Raw genomic sequence first — 24,815 nt, forward strand, 5'->3', positions numbered from 1 at the left:
TAAAATAAGGCATATGATCAGATGACCTTGGAAGGGGATGACTTCATATTTGGACACTATCCTATGTTATGCATAGGGAGGAGAGAAATGTATTCATCAACCAGAAGTCTCACCACATTTCAGGATCTGCCATATGATGAAAACATGTCTAAATATGGTGCAGAGATAAGAAAGAGACAACTCAAAACATCAGGACAAATACTAAGGTCTTGTCACTGTTCTTATTCAGACTAACTCCTAGTGAAGGCAGAAAACATCTCCTCCCAAACAGCAGTTCAAATGCATTCCAGCTTTGTCCCATAACTGTTATATCCTCTCTTCATCTACCAAACAGCTCCCCTACAGAAAGAAATGTGCAAAGCAAACTCTCTGCATTTCATGGACTGCTGTTGGCATCTCTGGAAGTTTTATTTTCAATCAAAAAACTCTCAATCCTGACTAGGATAATAAAATTCTACAAGTTTAACAGATAAATGCCATGCAATAAAAATATACACATATTCTCTGTTCCCTCCTACCAGTGACATTGTGCACAGCTGTGAGAGCATTCTGACCTGATGGACTGAATATGTTATTATTTGTAAATGCAACGTTTGTAAAATGCAACTTGAAACAGATTTTGCAGGAGGTCAATTCCTGGAGTGCTGTATCATTAGGCAAAGACAAGACACGCTGTGAGGCATCTTCCATATCTCTGTCATGTTTCCAATACAGCATCACTCACTCAGAATAGAAGCATCTGCAGGCAAAAAACAAGCAGTAAACATTATATTTTCCAATGTCAGAAATGCAAGGCTTGGGCAAACACACTGTAAGGTAGACTAGAGGAGATTAAAATGTTAGGAATACTTGTTTGCTTGTAGAGAGGTACTCTGTGGGAAATCAGGGCATTCTATGTTATAAGAAGCCATCATTCCTAAGTCACTCCTCCTGAGCCTGCTGACACGACTGAGTTCCTCCAGCAACAGAGAACAGGGGGGTTCTCCAAGCCTGCCCATGCCTGGAATACTTTGGCTTACCTGCAGGAACTGCTAACCCCTGGTGTTGCCGAGGTGGCTCACTCCAATCCGGTCCAGAGGAACTCCAAACCTTCTCTTAGGCAGCTCAAGCACTTTCCTGCATGAGGAAAACAAACAGAGAGGGAGGGAAAAAAATGGGGAAAGACATCTATGAATAATCAAAATGCCACTACACGTTTGATTCCTCCATTCATCCCACTAACACCTTGTTGTTCAGATAGAACAGTGTGCAGGAACAGCCAAAGATGTGAGTGCTTGAAAATAAGATGCTGCACTTGTCTAACAAAATGTTGAATTTGCAGCTGTTTTACAGACTGGCTGAGCTTGATCCACTATCCCTATTTTTATTTGGCAGCAAACTAACTTCACAGGTTAACTGCAATTCATAAAAGAAAAGTGATACACTGCATTTATAAAGGGGAATCATTTCCTGCACAGCATCACATGCTGCAGGTGACCCATTTACCTGAGTTTTTGAAAGCTCCAGGGCCAGATGGGGCTAAGATAAGCAAGGAGGTAGAAAGGATTGCACAGTAGTAGAGGGGAGAGGCCAGAGATGCTCTAGTAAAGTTTTTATATATGTTCTCTGTCAATGTAGTGTTCATCAGAATTGTATAGGAGCAGTCCTTTGATGAGATTGAAAATGGGAATATTTTGGGGTTGATTTTTTTTTGCCTGTGTATGGTGAATTTCCTGACAATTTGATGAATGAGGGCATGAGGAACGTGTGAAAGAATTTCTACACAGTAATATTTTTTGCAGTTGTTTTTATATAAAATAATAAGTTTTCCTATCTTAATTCAGCATTTTTGGAGCATTTTTTCCACCAGCAGAAGTTGTATTTTAATTAGTTGTGGAAATGGCAAGAATTCCTGCAGCTGAGAATAACCTCAACTTTTGCCCTCAGAAATCCTTGCCAGTGAAATGCAAGTCCAAGAGAAGCCCTGGAAGATTAATTCTTTATCTGTCCTTGTTGAGGAACATAAATAAAAATGAATTTTGATCTGTAAATTGGCAACTGCACAGAACCAAGCAGGGCAGAATGCTGTGGTGTGCTCAAGCCCAGCTTTGTGCCAGCTCTGTTAAGCTGCCTCACCCTGGGGCTCTGGGGCTGTGCACCCCACCCAGAACCGTGCAGCCCTTGGTGTCATCTGAGGCTCCTTCCCTCACACCTCTCGGGCAGTCCAGAGGCATCATTCCAGCATCCACAGCCCCCTGGCTCTTTTCCATCTGCTTTCCAGATGAGGTCAGGGAATGGGAACTGGGGATGCATGCAGTGTGAGGGGAGCACCACAGCAGTGATGGAGCAATTACAGAGCGTCACAGAGGAAGGGAGCCTTTTGTTTGGGCTGTCCCTTCCTCAGACACCGGCAGCTCCAGGAGGTGTGCTGTGCCATGCCCCGTGTCACAGGAGGTGTGCTGTGCCATGCCCTGTGTCACAGCAGGGATGTGCTCTGCCATGCCCTGTGTCACAGCAGGGATGTGCTGTGCCGTGCCCTGTGTCACAGCAGGGATGTGCTGTGCCATGCCCTGTGTCACAGCAGGGATGTGCTGTGCCATGCCCTGTGTCACAGGAGGTGTGCTGTGCCATGTCCCGTGTCACAGCAGGGATGTGCTGTGCCATGCCCCGTGTCACAGCAGGGATGTGCTGTGCCATGCCCTGTGTCACAGGAGGTGTGCTGTGCCATGTCCCGTGTCACAGCAGGGATGTGCTGTGCCATGCCCTGTGTCACAGGAGGTGTGCTGTGCCATGCCCCATGTCACAGCAGGGATGTGCTCTGCCATGCCCCGTGTCACAGGAGGTGTCCTCTGCCATGCCCTGTGTCACAGCAGGGATGTGCTGTGCCATGCCCCGTGTCACAGGAGGTGTGCAGTGCCATGCCCTGTGTCACAGCAGGGATGTGCTGTGCCATGTCCTGTGTCACAGCAGGGATGTGCTGTGCCATGTCCTGTGTCACAGGAGGTGTGCTGTGCCATGTCCCGTGTCACAGGAGGTGTCCTCTGCCATGTCCCGTGTCACAGCAGGGATGTGCTCTGCCATGCCCTGTGTCACAGCAGGGATGTGCTCTGCCATGCCCTGTGTCACAGCAGGGATGTGCTGTGCCGTGCCCTGTGTCACAGGAGGTGTCCTCTGCCATGTCCCGTGTCACAGCAGGGATGTGCCCTGGGGCCGTGCGCGCTCCGCTTCGCAGGGTCCTGTGTCGGCGCCTGCCAGGGACAACGCGGCTTTTTCTACTTAAAACAGCCTAGTCTAGGATTCCCGGGGGTTCTTTCTCTCTCTCTGCCTCAGGATCTTTCTATCTCTCCTGCCTCCCTGCACGCTTTTCCCATGCTTTCACAGAATCACAGAATCACTGGGTTGGAAGAGACCTCCAGGATCATCAAGTCCAACCCAACCCTAACCTCAACTAAACCATGGCACCAAATGCCACATCCAGTCTTTCCTTAGACACATCCAGAGAATGGTGAATCCACCACCTCCCCAGGTAAACCATTCCAATACTTTATCACCCTTTCTGTAAAAAAACTTTTTCCTAATATCCAGCCTATATTTCCCTTGGTGCAGCTTAAGACTGTGTCCTCTCATTCTGTCAGTTCCTGAAGAAAGAGACCAACCCCCACCTGACTACAGGCACCTTTCAGGGAGTTGTAGAGAGTGCTAAGGTCACCTCTGAGTCTTCTCTTCTTTCAAAGAAGAGTCTTTCTCTTCTCTCCTTTCAAAGCATTATAAGCCGATGTTGATGCCAGACCAGGATCTGGGCTCTCCTGTAATCTCTGCATGTCAGAACAAGCTGTTAAGTGGGCTAATATTTGATCTGCTCTTTCCAAAAGCTTCTGCTTTGTGCCAGGCACTGTGCACACTGCATTGATTCGGGGGGCTCCATCTATTTATCAGCTTTCACAAATGAGTTTCCTGGACTCTAAAGGTGACCGGCTCAGTTGTTACAGGAATGAGCTGTTGTCTCCTGGCTGAGAGACTGGGACAGGGTGCTCAGTCCCTGGTTTTACTCCTCTTAGTGCAGCAACCTCTGTCTGTTTCTATCTCAAGGTACTTTTCTATCAAAAGCCAGTTATTACTCTTTCACAACATCCATCTGATCTGCAGTCCATGCTGCTGGTGGTATCAGACTGTCACTGCAGTGATCAAAGCAGCTCAGGGTTCTAATAAATGGCTCAACCCCAAACTTAAAAGCTAAACAGCTCCTCCAGAGTGATAATCCCAACTCAACATTGAAAACTGTGCTGATGCTGCTGGGAAAGGGGAAATTTTGTGCAGCGTGTCACTCATTTTCATGAGCTCATTATTCAGAGACAAGCTGGTTTTCACCACAATTTCCCTTTTTGTTTTTGGGGGTATTTTGGGATTTTTTTGTTGTTGTTGTTTTGTTTTCTTTTCTTTTTGTAATTGTTTTGGGGATTTTTTTGTTGTTGTTGTTGTTTCTTTGTTTAGTTTTTCCCTTGTACTACACACAGAATGAAAGATTTCCATCCAAAAAAGCGTGAGAAAAATTTGGTACCAAGTACCTTTGCAAAAAAAGCATAGCTCCAAAAATGATCTGTTTTTCCTTTGCCTGGAAAGGGAAAACATGCTAAAAAGCAAACAAAGAGTGAGATGATTTTGATATCTTGAAGAGGTGGACAGAACAGAATAATTATATTTAAAGTTTTAAGAATTTTATGTTTTATCACTTTTGACTGCAGCCATACAGTCCTAGTGGCAGACTGGGTGAATAAATGGAAGAACAACAAGAAAATATTGCAAAACTTTGTTTGAAAAAAAGTACTTGTAATAGGGACTGGCTCTCGTGAGTACTTTCCATTTCCAGATTAAGCTTTAAGCATGTTATTAAATACTTTGTGGCATTAGGGAATCCATCCAAGAGGAGACAGTTACCAGAAGAGCAGAACAAGACAGGGAAGATACAGGGAACAGCCCCTAAATCTGTGCCCAAACTCGCTGTCTCTCCCCAGCCACACTGATTAGAAACAAGTTTATCTACAAACACAGATTACTGTATTGATTAAACCCTGACTTATCCAAAGCTGGTGGAGGTCTTAAAGCTCATTCTACCATCTGCCTGCCCATTTTCATGATGTGTCCTTCATCTTTCTGTTCAAAACAACCACTCCACCACATCTTCTTTCCATCCCAGTCTCAGGAGCACCCAGCCCTGCCCTTCTGCTTGTGAACCTCAGGCACATTTTTTGCTTTAAATAAGCTCATGATCAGAAATGTAGTTTTAAACTGAATGTTAGTTCACACCAGTGGAAAGAAGTGCTCTGGAAAATCAAATATACTGGAATGTTGTCTGGTAGCTGTGCAGCACTGAGAGGATAAATGAACTAGTGCAGTGTTATACATCACAGCTGAAGGGTGACACACTGTTGGAATGGTTTCTGATCAGAGGAACCCCACAAATGACCAGCAAACCTGCTGGGGGCTAAAGCTGACCCATCAGCATCCAGCCTTCCTCCAACTTTATCACTGTCAGGAACATTTAAGAGTTTACCTCTGTTTGCCTTTAGCACCCACAGAGGGTGAAGAAATTCTGTCAATCGGGGAGCCAAACCCTGGGAAGCTTCTTTTCCTCTTGGTCTCGGTCACCTCGTTCTCCAGAGACACCAAGTCATCCAGAAGGAACAGCTTGGCTGCCAGGTTGGGGGCTGACTGCTCATCACTGGCAATGGGGTTGTCTCCCATGCCCAGAGCAGAAGAAGGCTCCAGAGGCTGCAGAAGAAAGCAGTAAAATTTCAGTTTGCTGGCTGCTCAAGTCCCTGAAAAAAAGAGAATTCAACCAGTGTCATAGGAGCAGTCCTATGTATTCTGTAAATACAGAACTACCAGGACACTGAATTTAGGACAATGTTTTAAAACCAAGTTCCTTCTTTGAAATGTGGCCTTTTTCCACCAATAGGATTTTGTTGTCAAAGTCTGGATTTTTTTTTTGTAGAACCGAACTTGTTTTCATTATTATTGCAAGAAATATTAAAATTTGTTACTTCACAAAGCCTAATTCTGCATTCCATCCCTGCAGAAATCAGCACTGTGATTAGTATCACTTATACCATGAGCTCAGTAATTTAATCCTTCTCAAAAATGCAATCACCATTGCCCAACTCCAGTATCCATTCTGATAGTTTTCAGGAAACTGATTTTTGTTTTTTTAAATGAATGCTAGTAAGTAGTAATGAAAACTTCTGCTGAAGTTTCCATTCATATCTGACAGATTAATTGTTATGCAAAAAAATGCCCCCAAAAAACTTGCTGAGCCCTGACACTGAAAGAAATTATGTAGTAACACTACATGGGGAAGAGGAAAGGAAAGAACATGCTGTTGAATTGACACAGCAACTTGAACCTTAATTACAACATAAGGCTTAACACCATTTCAAAACCAAACTTTGCTATAAGAATAGTTGAGAATACTGGGGTCTATCGAGAAAGAAATGAAACGAATCAAAGTGAAATAGTTGCTTTGCATGTAAGAGAAAAATGCAGGGCAGCATTTAGGCTAGAAAAACAAGCTCAAATTATTGTCTCTTTGAATGAAATGCACTTTCTTGATCACTTGATCTTCACAGAATTAGATGGAAACATTATGACTGACACCCTCAAACAGGTTTTATTCTGTCTGTAGGAGCACACCATGATTGCTGCTGTTCATACAAGGTGGGTTTAGCACACGTGTGCAGGAAGGCAGCACATGGATGATGAAATATCCTTGTCTACTCCAGCTGTGGGGGGGGTGTTCCCCACTACTGATGGGTGGCAGACAGTGATGAAGTGGATAAAACTGTGACATTTATATGAGAAGTGTATAAAACTGTGACCTTTATATGAGGAGGAGCACACGGCCACAATGACCACACCAATGGTGCAGCACTGTTGAAACCTTTATAAAGGATCTCACATTGTCCCCTGACTCTGCTTTTTGTGAGCCTCCAGTACACAGAACTGTCCTTCCTGTTCTCCTTTAGGGTTATAAAATTTTCATAGAGGTTTACAACTGAATGGTGCCTTTGAAAAAGACTGAACTCCTCCTTCTGGTTAGTGGGGATAAACATCTATAGTGACAGTAGAAACAAGAAGGGCAAAAAGGGCCTCTGCTCTTGAGTACTTTGCAACTCCACTTACTTTGTCTTCAAAAGATAAAATGGAATTGTAAGAAGTGACAGCTAAAATGATAATCAGGAGTAGAAAACAGTTTTCTTCTGGTGAAGCACTGAACAAATTTCACGGATTAGCAGAGATGAGAGTGGGTGTAGGTAGTATAGTGGAGGGTTTGCAAACTTAGGAACAGCAAAGAAACAAATAAAAACTATTAATTTTTTCCTCAAGAGAAAGAGCTTCCCAGTCCACCCTGGTGAAGTCACCAGATGGTGGATTTAAAATAAATATAAGGAGTTACTCTTTAAACACGGCACACAGATGAAGGGGAATGCAGTGCCAAAGAATGTCATGGATACTGAGATTTTAAACTGGTTCAAAAACAAATTCTGGCTCATCAGGAGCTAAAACACACCCTGATCCAGCTCAGGTCTCTGGATCTAGAAGTCTGCAAAGATGTTCTGCTCTTATATTCTTCTCACAAAAATCTATTGCTGATGGAGGCAGGATACCAGGGCTGTCTGAGGCACCAGAACAGCAGCTGCTACAGAATTTTTGGAGAATCAGGTCATGCTTTTGTGAAGACAGAGAGTAAGGCAGGGGGATCCATCAGTATTATTCAGTAGCCATCTAATGTTAAAGTTGATCTTAAAACCCATGTAAAAACCCTAGAGGCAAAGAGTGGTACTTTGAATAAACTTTTAGACACTTGATTTTTTTTTTTTTTTATGGCATGAAACAATTACATAAATATCTTTCCTGCCAAATCTGCCTTATGTCAAGATGACATAAAAATAGGGAATGCAGTAGAAGTATTTTCTGGTGCAACCCTTACATATCATCCTGGACGAAATATGAGACAGCTCATCCATTTCCTCTGCTGCTTTTCTACACAAGCTTAGGCAAGTGACTTTGCTCCTTCCCCCTCCTGGTCTAGTCTACCTCCTTTAATTTGTAATTTTTGTGCAGGTGATCTTCTCCCAGGAATCTCCTTACAGCTTCTAAAAGCTGCAGTTTTCTCATGTTATTATTTGTCTTTAAAAAGAAGAATTAAACCTTCCTTTCAACATCAGAGAAGTATAGTTTCCCCTCTGTCATCACCTCCTTCCCCTCTTCAGGAAGTTCTCTATCCACTGGACAATGTTTTAACACACAGGAAATCCCAGGTGTTTCAGCAGGGGCTGTGAGAATTTGGGTGAGGCTTCATGCAGTCTGTCCCCCCAGAGCCATGCAATTTGCATCTCATTCTTCTTGAGACTCCTCCTTGGCCTTTACAGAGTCAATACTGATCCTTCATCAGTGTTTGGATACTCCAGTGTCTTCCTCACTCTGTGGCTAAAAACACCCAGGGAAGAGCAGTTATGTGACATCCACCAGAAACCTTCACCCACCTCGGGAGCTGCCTCTGCAAGGAGCACGGAGCTGGAGTTCCACCACAGCAGGGCAACCACAAGGGCCAAATGCACCACCACGAGCTGGAGCTGCAGCATCTGCAAAGGAGAACAAGTTGTAAATGACCCCACAGCTGCATCCCCCGAGGAATCTGGTTCCACAGGTTTTAAAGAAGTAAAAGCAAAGGGAGACTCTCCCCATGGCTGCTAACAAGTGTTATCTGTCAGAGTCACTGCACAAAACCCAGCAACCAGATAATGCCAGCTGAAAGCTCTTCACCCTTGCATGCAGAGTCAGCTCCCTCCTCTGCTCCTTCCTGCACAGCCCTGCCAAGCTTTGCATTCCTTTCTGCACAGTGGTGCAACCCTTGCAGCAGCAGCAGCAGTCGGGGATGCAAACGCCTTAAAACCAGATGAACTGGATACTCACTTGTAAGCAGGGAGGCTTTGGCTTTTAGCCCAGGCTGACCCTGACCTCCCCACATGCTGGAGAGGTGCTTAAAGCTGTGACAGAACTCATTTACTCCTCCAGTAGCATTTTGAAGGCAAGGCTGCATTTTGCTAGTTTTTAACACGATTTAGTGGGATCCACAACTTCCAATGGCAATAAAATTATTCACAATAAGCTTGCAAAGGGATGTCTTGCTGAGGCTGGTGATGGTCTGACCATGTGTCACAGCTGCAGAACTGCAGATGCTCATCAAGCCTTTAAACAATGCAGGGAGTTTGGGGAGGCTCAGGATGGGGAAGGTGCTTGGTTAGCTCTGGACATGGGATTAGCCTACATTATTTAAGCCCTTGTTTGGATCTAGATCTTAAAATCTGATGTGTCTCCAATTCCCCAGGTGGGAACGTTTCAAATGATGTTAGGAAGATCTGGGCTGGGGCCTTTTGCCAGAGGCATCTGCTAGTTTGCTGAGTTCTCTGTGTCCAGGTCCTGCCCCAGAGTATAATTCAAGTCTGATTCTGCCATTTTTTGCTGACTCTCCACTTGGCAAAAGCAGAAACACAAGGAGTGTATGAATATATATATATATATACATATATAATTATTATTACTGTTGTCCAGAAGGGATGGGCAGTTGGGAAGAAAGCTGCTGTTACTCTGTAGGGGTGAGGCAGACAGTTCACTGGAATCAAAGGACAAAGTCACAGCACCAAGCCAGGTACTATCACTGTCTCTCAGTCTGACAGCAACAGCCATTGCTTGACCTAAACACAGGGGTCTGTCTGGGTGTTTTTAGAGCTGTAACCCTCTACAATGTATATTTTTGTATGTGGGTGTGCACTGAAATTTGAAGTAGCAGTCTACTACCTTCACAGGTAACCACATCCTGATTATTTGAATACAGATGTAAAAATAAATGGCAAGGTTAAAAACATATGTTTATTATGGTTTAAGATCTGTGCTGGTATTCATTCAGCTCAAAGGCTAAAGAGCTAAAAATAGCAGCTGATACACTAATGAAAATAAACAGTAAGACACCTGCAACACTACAAACATTTGATTAACTGGTCAGAACTCGATGCCAGTGAAATTAGAAGTGGAGGAAATTGGAAGGACTTAAAGCTTGGCTCTACTTCCCAAAGAAATAAGCAGCTAAAGAGGTGGTGTCACTGACTGAAAAGGGAGCAAAACTGAAGTTCAGCAGGACTCTTTTGTACTGATTTCCATGCAGCAATGGAACCAAGGCAGGAGAAAAAGGCAGGGTTATTGTAGTGGAACAGTTTGGCTTTACAAAAGCAATTGCAAAACCAACGATGCAGTGAGGACTATGTAAATACAATTAAAATCACACTTTCTTCTGTTAGTCTAGGACTTAGTTTTACTGCCTTCAGCCATGTCATAGGACATTATTATTAAAAGAAGTTATTGGTATTTCTCCTTGAGCTCATTTGTTGCAATTGGCCAAGCAGAGCCCTCTGGCCAAAAAGGGGTTTTCCCAGCCATGCTCTGACTGTTGCTTCACCCTGTCCATATTTTACCTTGACACATTCCAAGTGAGGCTTTCAGAGAGGCTGGACAGTATTTGTTACTGAAGGAGAATAAGCAAAGCTCTGACAGGCTTTTCAAGATGTACCCTTATTACATATATTGAAATTCCATCCTTCCAGAAAATTCTTCACCACCAACTTCACAGAGCTAGGTCAAGGGATTGGTGTGTAATTCCATGTCTGTAGTATCTCAGGGTCTTGTGTTATCTGACATAAAATATGGTTTTCCCTTGTCTAAATGTAATTGCAAGTCTGAAATTCAGACATATTTATGTGTCTTAGTGATACTTTAGCCTGAAATGTGTCAAAACTAAAATTCCTCATATAATTAGGTATCTTTGTTGCAGGTCCAATTAAAATAAAATTAAAGATAAAAGAAAGAACAGTATTCTACCTTATCAACGCAGGATAAACATACAAAACTTTTACTTAGGAACCTGTGCAGAGCCATTTTCCAAGAAAAGATCATAAGAAAGCAAAACACTTTGCCAAACAGAAACTGTTAAGTCTCCAACATCAAACCAAAGGACTTAAAAGATGTTTTTCTTATGAAGAAAAAAACAAAACCCAAAATGACATCCTGAAGATAAGTGGGCTGAACAAACCCCAGACAGAATGCAATTCATCACCAAGCTCCAAACCCATTGCCTGTCAGAAATGGTAACAGCCATCATTGCTCTTACCCATTTGAACCGCGATATTTCACATTACCGAGGAGATTACTCTGCAAGAATAAATCACAAGGGACTTATTTTTCTTACTGGCCTGTTAGCAAGAGAACCGAGGCAAGACATCATGCCTTGCACTGCAATCCTTCACTCCAGCTCAGTCTGTGCTGATGGCTGTGCTCTGCCTGGTGCTGCGACACCAGCACGGGACGTGCCCCGGTCACCTGCAGACGAGGACCTTGCTCTTGCCATGAGCACCTTGTGGCCAGGCCTAGGATCCCCTGAGGTTTTCCCAGGGTGCTACCAAAATGTCCTGATTCAGAGCCAAGGCCTGGCTGTCCCCCACAGGCGTTGGGAAGCTCCTGGCTGTGCCCCTTTGGCCTCCAATGCTCCTCCTATAGCACTGGGATAGCACTGGGAAGCCTTCTTCACCTGCTGGTCAGGAAGGTCTCTGGGACTGTGCAGATCCCAGCCAGCTGGGGGAAACCAGAGCTGTGTCTGCAAGCCCCTTACTGAGCTATTTTGTTACTGCTCCAGCACCACAAAATAGAATATTAACTGTTGCTACCTTTCTTAATTGAATTGATTAATCAAATTGAGTACTCACATTGGCCTTGCTATGCTCACATTTTACACCGATGGAAGTATACCTTGGCCAAAAAAATTATGATGGATGATCATCTTACCAAAACAACAAATTCTTAGAACTTGTGTGAAGCTCTAAGTCTGCTCCTGCTGCAACAAATTTGCTTTATTTTTAAAAGTTGTAAAAGGCGTCCTCTGATCATATATATCACCAAAAATACTGCCCCTACCACCAGTCCTGGTGATTTCAGAACTGCTGAAGGACACTGTGTTTCTCAGGTGCAATCTTGTAGTCAGGTAAATGTTGAGGAAAAGGGATAAAAAATCGAAACAAATCCCAGCCTCAGAAAAAAAACAGAGCTCAAAAATAGGTTAGAGTAGTGTTTTTGTCCTCATCCCACAGACAAGATATGGAGCATTTCTCACTTATTGCTTTCTAAAAGATACCGAAGCAGTGTACACACTGCTACATGGGACTTTTGTGACAGAATGAAACGTAAGCTGCCAGTGTCAGGCCCTTTTATGTTATTAATAATGTGTTTTGTGGAGTAGGCGTAGATTTTGAAACAATGCCATATATTTTGCTATACGTGGTACAGACACTGACAACTTCTACAATGCATATTTCCTTCTATTTTCAGTTTCCTGATTATATAGATAAATAGAGGCAGGTAGCTTCATCTAGTGGAACTAGAGAGAACTTTAAATTTATAAACTTATGCAAGAGGCCTATGGTTAGTTATTTTGAGATGACTAGGTATTTTTGTGTCCCAAATAAAACTTTTTTTCAGACAGTATTTCAAGGCCAAGCATGTTCCACTTCCTGAAAATGAAGTTTCTTCAAGGTTTCTCAAGGCAGTCAAGATTTGCTGATTGATTTCCAAAGGCTTCATTTCAATAATTGCATTCCCTGTAACGTGATTTCCAGTGCTCAGCCCTGGCATGCTCTCATACCACCACCTTAGCCACCTTTGCCTGTTTGACAGCTGTGCTCTGGCTCAGAAGGTGCTCGAGCTGTTCCTACCACTTGTGCTCAGACAAACAGAGCTTTATGTCATGGTTTCAGTCCTGGTTCAGTGGCTGCAGGGCTGGCCTGGATGGAAATGTGACCCTCTAAAGCCCAGGAGGAGTTCAAGAAATGCACAAATGAACACAGCCCTGCCAGGGCACCTTTGCTGAGCAGACACAATCATGGTGCAGGAACAAATTAACTGACAGAGGTGACAAACACTTGTGAAAGTCTAGCCAGTCATGGTTCTCATCTCTTCCTTTGAAAACAGGGCAAGAAACCAAATGGTCATACAGAACAAATGAGGACAATTTTCTTCAGAATGGGCAGGAAGGACACAGGTTGGACATCTTGCAAAGCTGCCTACACTTCTACATTAATACCCTGTGTAATAAATCCATTTTTAGCAACAGATTTCACAAATTAAAACCCCCAATCTCACATATATACCATGAAAGTAGGAGACCATGAAGCAACAGACAAACAGAAGTGATGAAGCCCACCTAGAAGCTGAGGGGCTATTAAAAAAGAAGGATTCTATGAAGTGCAAGAAAATATCTCTTAGTGGGAAAAACCTATTTGCACCTTTTTTGAAAAGATAATTGAGTGAGCTGCAGTATTCCTGGTATGTACAATGGAAAACAAAACATTATTAGACTATTCTTCATTGCCAACAAACTCTCAACTCTACACTATTTATATATGTACTGACTAAACTAGCCAACTTGTCTTAACATTTCTAACAACTTGGCATTCAGCTTTTTTTCTTCTTTACCACAAGAGCAAAAAACTTTTCATTGTTAGAGTGCCATCTTCAGCATTTGAAGCAAAAATAGGAAACCTTTCCATCAAGAAAAATCAAGAAATAGATTGTGGTTTTCTTTATTAGAAAAATAATTTTCCTTCCTAACAGCATTGGAGTGACAAGTAGAAGATCTTCACAACAGATATAAAGAGTACATTAGCAAAATAGGTTATAAATATAAAAACAGACCACTAAAAGTATAATAAAAATATCCCTCAAAATCAATTTTTAAGAGACAAGAATGCATTGGAATGTCTTAACAAGATTCAAACACAGACACTGATTTACTGGATAAACACTTAAATATTCTGATCAAGGATATTACTTAAAGAAAAAAAGTCTTGGGGAAAATGCATTGCAAATGTAAATTAGAGAGTAACCCATCTGTCTGAGTTAAGTAGGAAGAAAAGGAAAGCTGCAAGCACTTAAAATCTTTGTCAGGATCTAATAACAGAGCTCTTAAAACTGTTGTATGTTTTAATTGGCTGTTCAGGAAGCCCAGAAAAGCACTTGTCATTCATTCAGAGTGAAAACAAATCCTGATCTGCTGAAATCAGATTGGCAGGTATTTATAAAAAATGAAGAATGCCTGGTCCAGTCAAATATATTTTGCAGTTTTCCCATAATTTACACCATAGATTTGCTTGGTTTGAGCTGGGGGTTTTTGCCTGTTATTCCTCATAATGTTCAAAGTATTTTACAGGAAAAGTAGATTGAGCTGCATTTTGAATACAGGTGAGCAGAGGCAGAGAAATGCAATAATAAGTTTCCTGAGTTAAACAGTGGGCAGAGGCACAAAATGTCCTCTCAGCTCCTCAGCTTCCAGCTCTGCACTCCCCATGAGAGAACAATCATTTCAAATTGAAAAACCCAGCAAGGAAAGCTAAGGGCACTGCATGCTAATGCTTCAAAAATTAGTGGATTCTGAACTTTACTGTAGCCTCTGGACATCTAAACTAAACGTTATTTGCATGTATTTACTTGTACAACTTCAGTGTGGGAGGAAAAAAAACCAGTGAAATAGTTTTGAACTCAGAGTGGAGAAATTACAATGACTATCACAGAATCAGAGTCTGCCTTCACTTACAGGGGTACAAAACTGAACTAGTCAGATCACTGGATAATGATAATTACTCTGTTAGTGTAGGAATGTTTTTGCAGTTATTCTACTATTGCAGGAATGCAGCAGAATCTGGATCAATGTTTGTCTAATATGGGATATAGTAAAATCCTTTTGCAGATCCATAAATTAAAGAGCTTTCCTAAATCATTTATCTCATGTTTTTCAATATGTTAGATGTAGCAAACTTGTCTACCACATATGATATTTAGTAATGCAAAAGAATTATTCTATCACAGCTCTTCAGTTTATTTTAAGAAGTAATATGCATTTGACAATAACTTACACAAAAGCGAAATCCATAACAATATACACAGACAGCAGTTTACTGCAAAGCACTGTGAGAGCATGAAAGTAATTTGTCACTGTTGTAAAATGCACTGACACATTCTGTTTAAATATTGGCTGATTATCTGAAGGAAATAAGTTCCCACTGAATATTAGCTCAGTTTTACTACCAAAAATCCTAGGTGATAGGCACCTTATTTTCTTAATTCCAAACTGGAAAAAGTAGTTGTGCTTTTCTCATCAGATCTGGGCATCTTTATACCTTTTTCATGTCTATTAATAAAACAAAAAAAAATTGAAGAAAACATTAAAAAGAGGAAAACACAGAAGGGAAGAAAGCTTCTGTAAAGAGAGCAGAAGACACAAAACATCCCCAACACATTCTGCCCTCACTCTTACCTTGCATTGGATGCAATCAGTTCCTACCTTAATGGTCCTGCTATGTTCTTCTTCCTAACTTATCCTTAATGTTCAGCTTTCTTTCAGAGTTTTTATAGTCTCTGGTGTAAGCTACAAACTCCAATCCCTGCCTTTGCTTTCTCTTACATCATTTCTAAAGATTTTCCACTGATCCTTGCCCTAAACCTTTCTCTGTCCTGCACTCTCACACACATACTTGCCTCACATTTGTTATATTTATTGCTGTGATCAAAATGATTAGGTTATAATTAAAGGTCTAGGGGTTTGTTCTGTTTTTTTCCCCCTTTTTAAATTTAATTTCAAGATTCAGACAGTCATGGGAATAGAAAGATTTTCAGCAGCATCACTGTTCCTCTAAACTCTCACTCTTGTAAACTGCAGTACAGAAACATGATGTCCTGAGTTATTACTGAGGGGTTTTTTTTAACTTTGTTTCTTGAGGACATCAGAAGGACTGTATTATCTTCAGAAAGAAATTAGTGTGTTTTCAGTAGACCAAACACCACTGTAAGCTAAGCATTAGAAAAAGAGTGTGCTTTGTAAAGCAAGTGACAAGAATTTAAGTCTTTCAGACACTTCATTTCTGTTATTGAAAGGTTAAGTTATTGAATTGTAAAGCATGAGTTGTGGAGATGCCTATCTTTCCTAGGCAGTACCAGAGGATTTATCTTTCCCTGTTTGCCTCCCTAGAATAAGTCTATCTTCTTTTTTTTGCCCCTTTTTAAAAATCTCAGGTTTTAATAGATCCGTGGAGCATTTTAGACCAGTTTTAAGATTTAAAATTCTAACCAGAGCAGACTCCTTCAGAGTTAATTCACAGTAATTTTATTCCCTAAATAGATAGGCACAGTACTTTCAAAGTGGTTTTTGCTCTGACTTGCCAAAACCTATTCCTACAAGCCATGGACAGTAAAAGGAAATTTGCAGCATGTGGGAAAAAATTGCCAGCCAGGAAGAAAATGCTTTGATTTCATTTGTCTTGATCAAAGGTATTAGAGAAAAATGAGAATTTAGTCCTATTAAGGCAAAGCAAGGACTTCTGCCCCATCCCTGGACATGTTCCAGGCCAGGCTGGATGGGGCTCTGAGCAACCTGGTCTAGGGGAAGGTGTCCTACCCATGGCAGGGGGGTTGGCACTGGATGATATTTAAGGTCTTTCCAACCCAAGGCATTCTGTGTTTCCACAGCATCTCTCAGAACAGGCTGATATGGGAATGAATGTGGCCTAGAGCAGATCTGCAGAAATCCTGCAGAAATCCTGCAGAAATACACAAATGTGCTGGCCAGAGGAGCAGCCACACCAGTGTCAGGCAGGCTGAGACTCTTCTCCACTGCAGGGTGTGACAGAGCAGTGGTGGCAGCTGCAGAAGTACAAATGGGCTCTGTGGGTACTGGAGGAGCAAGAGAATCAAAAGAGCAGAGCCAAACATCACCAGACTGCTGAAACACAGCTGAAAATGCTGCTGCAAAAAGAGAACTGGACTGAGGTCCACTTGACTGCATTTAGGTGGTTGTTTGCTGCTGGGAGTTCAAGGACACAGCAATACTTGACTGATGTGTCTAAAACAAGCAAGAAGGATATCAGGGAAAAAAAAAGAAAAAAGATAACAACAATCTGACAATGAGGTATTATTAATTTATGGGGTTCCTTAGTGACAATATGACCACAAGGTGCTGCTGACCAGCTGCTGCAGTTCCAGGCACTCAGTTTCCTCTTCTTCTGTTGGAAAGACACAAGGTGGCACTCACAGGCATTTACTCCTCTTGGAAGTTTTTACAGGTCCTGTCTTAAAATCTTCAAGCAGAATCTCTGCAGGACTCCATTCTGCCACCCTGCTTGGTGTTGGTGTGGCTGGTGGGAGACCTGGGCTGTGACACTGTGAGTGAGCTGGTGACAGAGCAGAGTGCTGGCAGTGAAGGTGTTTCAGTGTTTCACAACGGGGGAAATCTGGAGAACAGCTGAGATTCAGCCATCTACAACTCAGCACCTCACAGGAGTGAGGGAGAGGGGGAGGACTGCAGAAAAATCAGCAGAACTGCAGCCTTAGTGTCACCTCCTTTGGTTCCAAGAGGATGTCTAAGAACTGGCATCAAAATTTTCTTTTATGCCCTGCATAAACCAGTGATGCTATAGCAAAGCTCCAGCCACTTTTGTTCTACCTATTGGACCTATTCTGAGGTTGAGGCTCTTCCTTTAAGAAAATTTATTTTGTATTTTGCAATTTATCACTGCATCCTTCCTACAAAATCTAAAAGATTTCAGAAATGCTTGCTGATACAAACAACTATCATCAACTCTGACTGGAGGTGTGAAAGACTCAGACCTGGATAATTTGTCATCTTCATGAGCTGCTTCTGACCTTAGCATAAGACATTTCAACAACACATATGTGGGTTTTCTCTCTGGGGAAAAAGAAACCCCAACAAACAAAGCAAGCAAACAAGAAAACAAACAAAACAAAATAAGAAATATTACTAATAAAAATAAATAGTGTGTTAGAGTGATAACATTTAATTTCCTGCTCTAAATTGCCTTTGATTTATTAACACCTTTTTGACACCTCCTAGTGAAGACTGCCAAGGAAGTTTCCCAGACAATGAAAAAGCTTTATGGTGGTTACTCTGCTGGCAGAGCATCTGAGGAACAGATATCCCCAACAACACTGTGGTTTAATTATACTTACAATATAATTAAGTTAGGGAAACCAAGGGTTTGGAAAGAGTCTTTATTGTCTTAATCATGAATGAATAAACAAATATAATGTGATTTTTCTCAACTATGAGGACAAAAAAAAAAAAAAAAAAAAGGAAAATGGAGGAGGTAAGGACACAAGGCATGAAGCTCTTTTTGTTACTATGCAAGAGAAAGACAAACTCACCTCCCTAATGCCCTCATGGCCCCACAAGAACTTCCATAAATCTTGCAATACTGGTTTGCCAATCAGTTGAGCTGGCTGTTTTTCGTAAGTAGACCAGTTCTGATTCAGAGAGCAGGAGTTTGCAGGGGTTCACCTGTGTAAGCATTGAGCACTCTTGCTCTTCAGCACCCTTGCCTGTGGAAACTGTATGTGGGGATGTCAGACCTTGTCTGTAAAGGCTTGGGAGTGGCACATGAATACACCATGAGTGACATTTTTGCACTTTTAGTCTTTCCCTTCTCCCACTAAATGGGGCAGCAGTGCTGTTACCCCCCTGTGATCCAAGCCACAGGAGCCTCCTCATTCTGTCACTGAATTGTCCCATGGGAACTTCACCCTCCAGCCTCTTCCAAGTGTGTAACCCATTCCAGCAACCACTGATCCCTCACACAGCATCACACTCTGTCACTCATCAAGCAACACGAACAGGGCAGGGTCCAGCAGGTGTTATGGTCAAAGCAAAAGAACTCAGGAATGTTTGATAGATGGAGTACAGGCTTGTGACCTGAGGCATTCTGATTACTGGAACTATACATATTTCACTAAACACTGAGTGTGTCATCAGGAACAGTCCAGTTCTGGGCTTAGCATGGGAAATAAACACCACAGTGAAGTTAGCAAAAGTGGACATTTTTCCAGGTTTGCAAGGTTTGCCCCAAAATTCTAAGAAATAATCCAAGTGCCTTTTTTTTTCTTTTCAAATTAAAAACTACATTCTTCAAAACAAAGAGCTGATTTCCGTGAGCCAGGTTCTCAGCTGATACTGATTCATATAGGTCTGAGATAAAAAATGAGATATTCCAAATTGCTGTGACTTCAATTTATTTTTACTTCTTGAGACAATAAACTCTTCAGATGAAATTGGCCCAATTCTGACATGAGTCTGAAAGAGGAATAGCATTCTACTGGATTAATCAAAACACAGCATTTTACAGCTACATTATTGGTACAGGGAGAACATCCAACATTACTTTTGTTGCTTTTACGTTCATGTCTGGAGAATGGGAAACATTTAAAAATAACCACCCCAGATTTTCAGTCAATACAAAAGAGAGAATTTCAGAGACCAAGCTAATTCCCACCTATTTGCATGTAGATACACAGAGCCAGAGAGCAGATGACTCACTGTAACACAGACTATGGAAAAGAGACCCTATATTAACAATGTGCATGATTTTTTTCCCCCATAGAAGGTACATTTTACCTTGGAAGGAAAACCTATGTTAAGACAGCTATTTTTAAATCTGCAAGCTATCAAAGTAGGTTTTGCTGTGTCACTTCAATTTAAGATAATCCTTGCAGCTAGATAGAGTTGGAGAAACAAAACCCACAAAGTGAAGGTAGAAAATAGCACTGAAGACAGAAACATTCTTTAGGAATGTTAGTCTTCCTACTAGCAGTATCTATAAATGTACTTTTTAAAAATCCTTTGTGCTGGAATTACGTGCTTGCGATAGGTGCTGGGTTGTGACATGTATGAATCCATAAAAAGCTCTCAAAATACAAAGCAGAAGTCCCAAAAAGGACAGCTTCTTGAAAGGCAAGGCATGCTCTGATGCAGGAGGTTTTGTGTTTGGAAATAAAAGATATTTTATCTCTAGTGCCCATGCCATTGGCTGCCAGCCCAGGATGGACGTGGGGAGTGAAGATGGCCAAGAAAAGCAACAGGACCTTCTGTGCTATGGACAGAGTGGTCCATGAGCTAGTGGACAAGGGGTAACAAAAACACACAGATGTCTCAATGTACCAAGCAAATGGTGATAGTTCTGGGCCAGTGTCAGCCTGGTCCTGACTCAGCTGGCAACACAGAAATGAGAATGAGTAGATTGTGTTTCCATCCCCTCTAACTACGCTCCTTGGAGTCAATGCTAAATATAAAGTTAACAAACTGGGAATCAGCCCCATCTTTCTGTGCTAGGAGGGAAGTGTCGATATTTTCACACTGCCTGCCTTGTCCAAGACTTGTGTGCTGATGGCCCCTGCCACTGAAACAAACTCTTTGTGGCCCATGAACCCTGGTGCCACAGCACGCAGAGCCCAGAACAGCGAATTGTGCCCCTTGGCTGCAGGGCACACACCAGCTCCAGAGCCAGGCACAGGCGTGGCCATGCAGCACAGCACTGAACGTGCAGCAGCAGCTCAAATTTAGATATGCTTGAGAAGAGAAGAGGTGTCTGCCCTGAAACTCTGTCCTCACCTCACACTTTGTTTCAAACAACTTTGGCCATTTTCTTGCAGAACTGAGTACAGTGGAGTTTTGTTTATTGGCACCAGGACAAGAGATGCAGAAGTCAAGAAAGCAGCTAATCAGCAAAATTATGAGATCAGATTGGGGAAAAAGAGGAAGAATAGGAAGGGTAGATATTCTTCAGTCAGATGCTGAAGATGGGCAGACATGTGCACCACTCACAGCATCACAGGATGCTGCAGGAAATCTCACCACCCATTTCCTACCTGACATGCAGGTAAAGGAAGTCTTGTGAAAGGTGGGGCTGGGAAGCTGTTCCTCCATGGAAATAACTCCTGCACTAAATGGTATTAATAAAGAAGGTTCTGTCCCTTCCTGGTAAGTCCACCCCTGGGATGGTGGCTTGTATAGCAGGACTGTGCTGTGCTGGAATCCAAACAGAGCATGCTGTTAGTGCAAACCCAGGAGTTCAGAGCAATTTGTTCTGGTTGATTTGAATTTTTTTCCTGCTTTGCTCTAGTATACACGTGCTTATGTATTGGTTCTTTCAAGGGAACCAGCAAACAAGGCAAGCAGCAAACCAATGCTGTTACAGAAATGAAGGTCTCTGGTGTTTCTGGGAATTAACCATCTCACACCACTTTGTAAGCTCGTCCTAACACTTGAGCCAAATTTTGGTACACTACTTGTCCACTTCAACTCCTCTGTCGCTTCAGCTGGACAGAGATTTGTCCCTGCTGGACTCTGCTGGACTCTGCGCCTTTCTGCAGGGAGGCTGCAATTCCCCGAGCAGCGGCGGCTCCGCAGCCGGATCAGTGCGGGATATTCCAGGCATCATCCCGGGACAGAACAAGGTCCGCCATGCACTCACCGCCCTCTAGAGGCGGCCGCACCGAGCGGGGACCGAGCGGGGACCGAGCGGGGACCGAGCGGGGACCGAGCGGGGACCGAGCGGGGTCTCTGCAGTGGAGCCGTCCCGCAGCCGAGCGCTCCCGCAAGAGGCGGAGGGAGGTGTTGGCTGCTGGGAACAGACCCAGGTACGCTTTGTGGGTAAAGGGCTGAGCTCTGACCCCTCTCCTCAGTTACTCCTTCCCTCTCCACTTTCGAGGTCACCCCACTGCCAGCATTTTGTCTTCGTGCATTTTGCCTTCATGCATTTTACCTTAATGCATTTTGCAGCCATCCTGCTGCAGGGAGGAGTGAAACACAGAGAACACAGACATAGAAAACACATAGAGAACAGTAAGATACAACTACAATAGAAAGCAGTAAAAATAGCTGCCGAAGTAAACTCTTTGTTACAGCCTATTTTTTTCTCAAGCAATGTGCATAAACCGAAGCAGTGGCACAGCTGCAGGAGCTGCTTGTGCCCACATGGGCTGGATGTGCTGCTATGAGAAAAGCAGCAAGCCCTTCTGTACAACTGCACACTCACATTATTTCCCCTTGTCTAGAGCAACTTGGAAGTTTTAAAGAGAGGAATACAAAGAGTGACGAAGAGTAAGTAACCCACCACATAATCAAGTGATTAATGTACTGCTCCTGGTGTGCAAAGACCCTCTTTGATTAGGTGAGTATTTAGGGAAAAACTGCTCTGTACAGAGACTTAACACAAGATCCTGAAGGCAGGAATAGCACATGGCCAGGTTTCCCCAGACACATCCTTCCTCTTTTTTTCCAGCTGGAAATTCTGTCTAGGTGGAATTTAGCAATCTTTCACATTTTCTTCTGACAGGCTGGCTGGATGTGCTGGTTTGCCTGCATATGGAGGAATTCTGCAGGTACCCATGCATTGCAGCCTGATCATACACTTCTGTGTGCAGTATTTAATCAAAATAGAGCAGATTCCCAGGTTCCAGCAAACAATTCATTTCAAACATTACCCTGGGATTCAGGAGAGCTCTGTTCTGTTACAGAATCACAGCGTGGTGGAGCTTGGCAGGGACCTCTGGAGATTGATTAGTCCAACACCACTCCTCAAAGCAGGGTCAACAAAAGCAACTTTTTGCCAGTGCTCTCCATGACCTCTCTGGGCAGTCTGTTCATTCTTCAGCCACTGCCACAGTAAAAAAAAAAAAAAAAAAAAAAAATCTGATGTTTAAATGTAATTTCTTGTACTCAATTTGTGCCCTTTACTTTTTTTAGTGCACACCACTGAAAAGACTCTGGCTCTTATCTGATATAGGTGTTATCTCATTTGTCCTTCATAGGTAAATATCTAATCGTCTCCTTTAATGTGTGGCTCCTCATGTTGGCAACATTCACTTCCATGTGGACTTTTATAGCAGTCACTGTCCTGCTGTTCAGGTGCCTCAGATTTTATTTAATTTATCTTTTCTTTGGGTGCTTATGTTCACATTATTGTACTACACTGCAGGTCCAGAGACTGAGACAGAGGACTGAGCACTGTATAATATCCTATGGCCAAGGGCTATAAAGTCCTGTTCAGAACATTATGACATGAAAAATGCCCTTTCATCTTACCAGCTTTTTTCCCTCTCTGGCTGCTGTATTCTAGACAAAAAGTGAGGGAGAAGCCCCAGTTTTAATCCCATAGGGAGTACAGGGCAGTGAACATTGTCCAGTTCCTTCTGCATGGAACTGAACAATTGGTGCTTGATTCAAACTGAGAGACTGACATCTGCAGAACACTCAAGGTCCTAACACTGCCTGCTTACTCTTGCTGTGTTTCCTTGTCCACCTCTCACTGTGCCAGACACACAATCAGACCTTTCTTCTCTGCAAGGTTTGGTTTGTCTGTCATGAAGATCTCTGTGTTCCTTCATGGGTTTTTCTATCCTGTTTAAAGTTATAGTGTCCAAGCCCCTTGAAAATAAACAATGATTCATATATTTTCACAACACGTTCAGGGGCAAAGAAGCACGATGATTCCTTGCCAAATTTCAAAGCCCATCTCTAGAAGTGCAGGTTTGCCACAGCTCCACAGCATAACTCTTCCTCTGGTGGCATGCAGTGGGAAGCAGGCTGTGCCTTGGAAGTGCAGGCATTGCTGCTGGCATAACCAGCTGCATAAATCACCAGAGATTCACGTGAGCCTGTAATCCTCTGGGTTCCAGTTACTCACACCAAGCTGGGCCATGTCCAAAAGCCACACAGTGCCCTCCCTGCAACGTGGCTGCTCTCCAGAGCCTGTTTGGTGCCTCTCCCTACCTGTCCCTTGCCTTCACCTCCAGAGGAGGCCTCCACGTCTTACACAAGCATCTCAGAAGAGGGGACAAACCCACCTCCCTTGCACTTGCTTGGCTCAGTAATCCCAGGTGTGAATGCACGGAATTTGTGTGGAAGGAGGTTTGCCTCTGCCTCCACAAGGGCAGACACACTGCATTTGTGCTTACTTTACAATTACACTTGGAACCACGGAGCAAGAATATAATATCGTTTCTTATGTAACCATATATTTATTTTGGTTGCATGCGGCTTCAAGACAAATCTAAAATGGTGCTGGACCGTGCTGCTGCCCTCAAAAGAAGTTTGTCAGCAGAGTAACAATAATATTCTGCTCCTGAAAATGATGTGCTGGGCTTTATGGTCAGCTTTTAGGTTTGAATGCTTTTTTTCCGCTTTGATATTTGAGCTCTTCCCCCCAAAGCAATTCCTTCGAGTGTGTACACGGCTCTCCAAGCAATGGTCACGGGAGGACAGGGACAAAGCACAAAAAAAAGATGCTGACTGCATCTGAAAATGGTTTGCAACCTCAGCCACAGGAGCTCAGTCACATTAACACAGTAATTTATACACTGGGGACGGTGTCTCTGAGGTTCTTCTAGAAATTTCTTTTGGAATTATTTGGTATCCAAACTACATTTGGAACTAACCAACCAGAGGAGTGAGATGGAACAGATAATGCTGACTAAGAACCCTAATCCCTGCCTCACAGCCCCAAATCAAGCACATTGCCACCAAGAACACAACTGCAGTGACCAAAGAGGATCCTCAGAGAGGATCTGGAACCAGGCTACTGAACTGAAATCAGGTAACGCAAGCATCATGAGGGATGTTGCTTCATAAGAGGATCCTTCTGGGATCTGAAGCATCTGCACTCACCCCAGCTCAGCCTTGCCACAGCAAAGCCTGGTTGTCTTTGAGAAAAAAAATGGCATTGGGAGACCATGGAAGCTGTGAACATCAGATGTGCTTAAGGCAAATGTAGAAGAAGTGGCTGATCTTTTTTTGCAAAATCTGCAATAAGAACAGGTAATAAAAGCACATGATAAAAAACACAAGGAGCATATTAAACAACAACAGCAAAAGAAGTGAGGTGGGCTACTAAGGCTGCTAC

General features: G+C 42.9%; 1 protein-coding gene across 5 annotated transcripts in view; it reads right to left on the bottom strand.

Moving 5' to 3' along the window:
* Positions 1–387: 387 nt before the first annotated feature.
* Positions 388–24,815, bottom strand: part of OSTN (osteocrin) — an 86,726-nt gene continuing 62,298 nt past the window's right edge. For 2 of the 5 annotated variants that reach the window (XM_063407947.1, XM_063407945.1), the window contains exons 2-5: positions 8,520–8,618; positions 5,531–5,748; positions 1,020–1,116; positions 388–739 (exon numbers count right to left, since the gene is read on the bottom strand). In XM_063407947.1, the coding sequence (XP_063264017.1) occupies positions 1,032–1,116; positions 5,531–5,748; positions 8,520–8,618 (402 nt within the window). In that variant the 3' untranslated portion in view covers positions 388–739; positions 1,020–1,031. Of the gene's footprint in view, positions 740–1,019; positions 1,117–5,530; positions 5,749–8,519; positions 8,619–9,578; positions 9,650–15,388; positions 15,542–24,815 lie in introns of those variants that run through there. The other 3 variants (XM_063407946.1, XM_063407948.1, XM_063407950.1) reach the window with 3 other exon arrangements.

The sequence above is a fragment of the Prinia subflava genome, chromosome 11, assembly GCF_021018805.1.
Source record: "Prinia subflava isolate CZ2003 ecotype Zambia chromosome 11, Cam_Psub_1.2, whole genome shotgun sequence".
Lineage (NCBI taxonomy): Eukaryota > Metazoa > Chordata > Aves > Passeriformes > Cisticolidae > Prinia > Prinia subflava.